At 36.6% G+C, this 5,248-nt stretch overlaps 1 protein-coding gene across 2 annotated transcripts in view; it reads right to left on the reverse strand.

Moving 5' to 3' along the window:
* Window positions 1–1,483: 1,483 nt before the first annotated feature.
* The window catches only part of LOC311045688 (profilin-2-like), a 6,218-nt gene continuing 2,453 nt past the window's right edge, over window positions 1,484–5,248 (reverse strand). The window contains exon 3 of one of the 2 annotated variants that reach the window (XM_084057644.1): window positions 1,484–3,354. In XM_084057644.1, coding sequence (XP_083913770.1) covers window positions 3,257–3,354 — 98 coding nt within the window. In that variant the 3' untranslated portion in view covers window positions 1,484–3,256. Of the gene's footprint in view, window positions 3,355–3,404; window positions 3,681–5,248 lie in introns of those variants that run through there. The other variant, XM_084057645.1, reaches the window with a different exon arrangement.

Consider the following 5,248-nt stretch of genomic DNA (forward strand, 5'->3'; position numbering starts at 1 on the left):
GGAATTCAAAATGTACTTGAGTAAAAGTACAAAAGTACTCATTATGCAGAATGTCCGATTTCACAATTTCAAAATGTATGAAAAATCTTTTGAAAATAGCCAATCTACAAGCATCGCGACGCATTGTGAGCTTGTACATCTGCTATTTTCAAATGGCCAAAATATATATATTTTCCTCTGATGTGGTGGGGTATAAGTAAAAGTATTGAAAATGGCACACTGAAAGTAAAAATATATATAATACAAAATTGTACATAAGAACAGTACTTAAGTATATGTATTTAGTTACTTTAATTCAATTCAATTCAATTTGATTACTACACCACTGCACAAAACACACACACACACACACACACACACACACACACACACACACACACACACACACACACACACACACACACACACACACACACACACACACACACACACACACACACGGCTATTAAGACACACACACATGATGGCCTATTAAGACATAGAGAGGATATCTAATACTACAATATGATAATAATACTAATAACTAATTGGCCTACGAATAATAATGCTTCCTGTTTTGGATAATATGCCTAATAACAGGAATAATAATCATAGTCATATTCACAATAATGCTGTTATTGTCATAACAATAAACTTCAACAACACACGTACCATGTCTAAAACCATACTCATTAGCCCACCCTTAAAAGTATCACTTTTCTTTTTTTATTGATAACTATAGGATGTTCGTCAGAACACAGAATTAGAGTACTACTGTACTGTGAACAATTATTTGAGTAGACTGGCTTAAGTGTATGTTATTAATATCAAACATGCAAGCCACTATCAGTAGCAGGTGAGGGATTTGTGGAGGCCCTTGGGCCAATTATCTTTTAAGGGCCCTCCATATGCTACCCAGAACAGTCAGTTGGGTGGGCACACAATCAGACTACTCCAGTTGTAAGCCATGTGTGAGTCAAGAAAGCACCTTGTAGACATTTTATATTCTACAATATTGTGTCTATATCCTACAGAATTTAAATTTTTTTTGCATGTAAAAATAATTTAAGAAATACTTCAGCTCTGTATACATTAGTCTTGTTAGTCAGATATAAGATGGGCCTTGTACTATAGGCTGAGGGCCCCATTGGCCCAGTCCACAATCCATCCATGGGTATTGAAATACATAGGTTGAAAGAATTCACATTGTTGATTAAACACGGCCTAGATCCACTCTGTATAGGCTAATCTACTGTATTATTGTGGCCTAAAAGAACCTTGAACAGAAAATAAAGCAGAATATCCTCACATTTCGTAAAAACTTTAAACCTATTTGCGTCTGCCGAACGATCGTGACCATGCTTGATATGATCACGTGCCTATACCTTTACACAACTTCACAAATAAAAATACAATTATTACATTAAGAATTTATATTTAGAAACACAAGAAATGGTGCATACACAGTACTCATTTGGCAATGAGAAAGAAAATACATGCTGGATTTACTTCTGGTTGAAATAACTTTTATTTGATCTGTCTGTAAACAAAGGTTTTATCTCATCAATTAATGGCATTTTCCCATTTTTTTGGAAAAGTATATTGTGTGATCTGAATTCCAAACCAAAAGAAATGACCAAACAGCAAGGACATCCGTTTCGTCTTTTTTTGTTTTGTTTAATTCTGTACATATTCCACATAGCCTAGAGAATATTACTGATGCCAAAATATCCCTTAGGAAAGTGCCATTTAAGTTACTCCTTGCTGGAGCAGCAGTTAAAAATCCAACTCACAGTAGCAACAGATCAGATCTATTTTATGGCACAGGATACACAGTTATTCTCAGAAAGTTTTCACAAGACAACTTACAAATGTTCTTATTCCAACCAACACCATTCTCCATAAATTTAGTGTACACAGTATGTTTTAATATACTTGTAAGTACCGTGCTATGACAGTTTCTGACACAACTTGGATGACTAAAGCACAAGGCAAGTAATTCCAAGTTGTCAATACCCAACAGCTTGGTTATACAGTCAAATGCATTCATACAGTTGTCAAATCAGGCCATTATTTCATCTGTTAACAGACAAATTAGCCATAAACAATGTGGAAAAATTGTCTAAAGAAGCAGTTAAATGTTTTACAGTCATTTGAAGTATGTCTTGATGATTTACAGTCAGACAATGAGGCCAACATTATAACATCCATAACAATGGGCTGAAGCAATCCTGAACAATCCCGCTTTTAACCGACACTTGGTACAACAGGGGAAGAATATACTTAAACTTAACTAAACATGTGTAGTGGTATATACTGTAACTGCCAAAAGTAAAAATCACAGGAGCCGCCTGACAAAAGGTCTGATTTGTCATTGGTGGAATGTCCATAGAGACTCCAGGTTGTAGTGAAGCATCATGGGAATAATATCTGAAAACCTCAGCAATGCTGAACTGCCCCTACACTCAAACAATATCCCAACAGCACATCATAAACCTATAAGACCACATTCAAGTACAACAGCAAGGCATGTGATGGAAAAAATATAGCAATGTAGAAGTGCGCACAACAGAGGTTGCAAAATGGTACGTGTAGCACCTCGCCAGAGAAAATCTACACTTCTTGTGGTGGCTACGCAGGACTTTGAAAACAAAATAAAAGGAACAGATGAAAAGATGGGTTTTGGCTGGAATATCGATGCTTAGGTGGGGGACATAACGGAGTGTTCTGTATGCTAAAAAGATATGCATGCAACTTTTAAATCCCCAACATGCTGCAATGCCGATGATAAGGAAGACAATGTGAACCTGGCATCTCGGTAATGCTCAAAAATAAGAATCACAATGCAAAATTACCTCAACCATTATGTGTACTTCCCCTTTAGACATATGCCAGTTGTTGAGTATTTATACAAGGCGAGCCCAAATGTGTTTACACTTTTTATTACACCTTCAATCTTTTTTTTTTTAATTTTATTTTTTTTTGCACATTTTCTAGTTTGGTAAATATACATTTAATCAATTTCAAAGAACATGCCATTACTGAAGTGCCAAAATGTTGAGTAGTGTACAATGTTACAGGAAGGTAAAGAGCTGTGGTGATAAGGGATAAAAAGAAAAAAAAAAGAAAGGAAAATAAAACAAAGAAATGGGATTTATATAAAAGTGGACTGCAGGAAAGAAGTAACATTGTTTGCCATCTAATCCTGGAAGTACTGTCAATACAATGGAGTGAATGGGAGTGAGCTGCTAAGTGGATGGATGGGTGGAGATTCTGCTCAATATCCAGACTTCCTCAGGTAATCAGCCATGGTATATGCTTTCTTGTTGAGCTGTCCGCCATGGACCCCCTCCTTTCCCATGACAAAAACCAACGCTGGAGCACAAGGAAAAAAAAAGACAAATGAACAAAATTGAAGAGTCTTTTTCCTCCCCCACTAACAGGGGGAGGGGGCAAAAGTTGACACAAGATCTTACCAGCACTCTTCATCATTGCTATTAAAGTTTCCGAGACATTTTGACGGCTTGCTGGAGAAATCTTAACAGCAACATTTCGTTTCTCTTCTTTTTGTCCCTTAATTTTAACTATACAAGCTTGGCAAGACTAGAACCCTGAATCCCTCAAGTATTTTGCCATTGAGTATGCCTTCTTATTCAATCCGCCTCCGTGGACCCCTTCTTTGCCCATTACAAGAACCAAAACTGAAAGAGAAGAGATGGAAAAGGGAAAGTTTAGAGGAGTGAAAGGTAAAGAAAAGACATTCAAAAGTGAGAAAGTATTAGTCATGAATAGAGTGCTCAGAGTTCTGATAAATTCTTTTTTTAGAGGCAGCAAGTGTGAGCTGCAGGGTAGACACAAGCATGCATAGCTGGAAGGGGAAAACTTCCACAGAAACTCTGCAAAACAAGTAGATTACTGCAAGCTCCTGAGAAACTGGTTAACACCCTAAATGAAGTAACGCTAGTTGCTGGAACTGGTAGAAAAATGCTCATCGTTAGATCTGTCCAGTTATAGACCCACGTGCTGCATTCAATCTACAATTAAATTAACACTGTAGTCAAAGTGAGACTGTTGCATTTCAAGGAATCTCAACCCAGTAAGTATAGACTAGGGGTGTAACGGACAATCAAACTAATTTAATAGATTCCTAATCAATTTGGGGAAATCTATTATTTTAGATTTTTAATTGTAGTGTAGATGATCTAAACGGGTAGATGTAGGACAAAATAAGTAGTTACTCAAACTTCTGCATCGACTTATTAATTTTGTGGTGGACCCCAAGAAAAATAGCAATCACTTCACTTTGTGGAAGCTAATGGGGATCCTAATAGATTTACTGATTTTCTTTATCTCTCCCCCAAAAACTCCATTACTCAATTCATTTAAAAAAAGTGATCTCTAAGATAGTCAACAGTTGCAGCCCTAGTAAAAAAACATTAAGTAAGAGGATTTACAGAGCATCCAAAGCATGCATTTAAAAAAAAGAGAAAAAAGGACAGCTGACCCAAATAGGGCTCTGAACAGCAAAAGGGAGTAGTTAGGAAAGGAGAAAGGGATCAGTAGACAGTAACAGCCAAAGACCAGTGGTGGAAAAAGTACTCAAATGTTTTACTTAAGTAAAAGTATCAATACTGCAATTTAGAAGTACTGTTACAAGTAAAAGTCCGGAATTCAAAATTTACTTGAGTAAAAGTACAAAAGTATTGTTATCAAAACTTACTTAAAGTACCAAAAGTTAAAGTATTAACATATTTGAAAATAGCCGATCTATAAGCTCAAAGCGCCATATCGCGACGCTGTGAGCTTGTGGATCAGCTATTTTCAAATAAAAAAAATAGGGCTAAAAATTGTACTTAAGTACAGGACTTGAGCACATGTACTGTACTTAGTTACTTTCCACCACTGCCAAAGACCAGAATTGAGTGCTCAGTAATCAGCCAGTGAGGACCACAAAGGCAGACAGACTGTAGTAGGCAAACCTTGGCTTCTAATATGAGCTTTTTTATACTCACAAAGCTGACTTTTAGAAGAGATATACTTGAAGGACAATCTATGAGCTTTTGCCTGAAAGCATCACATGATTCTGTGTGACTCACTTTTCTGTTTGCACTCCACTTGCAAGTCACAACAGTCATGTGAGCCAACTCCTCACGCCCATGTGATTTTTTTCCCCCCCACAAAAGGCAAACACATCATATTATTAGCAAATCAAATTACAAACATTTTCCAATATAGGGAAACAATTCCCATGGAAGAACAACTCATATTT

Source organism: Gymnoscopelus microlampas (assembly GCF_963454915.1).
Source record: "Gymnoscopelus microlampas genome assembly, chromosome: 5".
Classification (NCBI taxonomy): domain Eukaryota; kingdom Metazoa; phylum Chordata; class Actinopteri; order Myctophiformes; family Myctophidae; genus Gymnoscopelus; species Gymnoscopelus microlampas.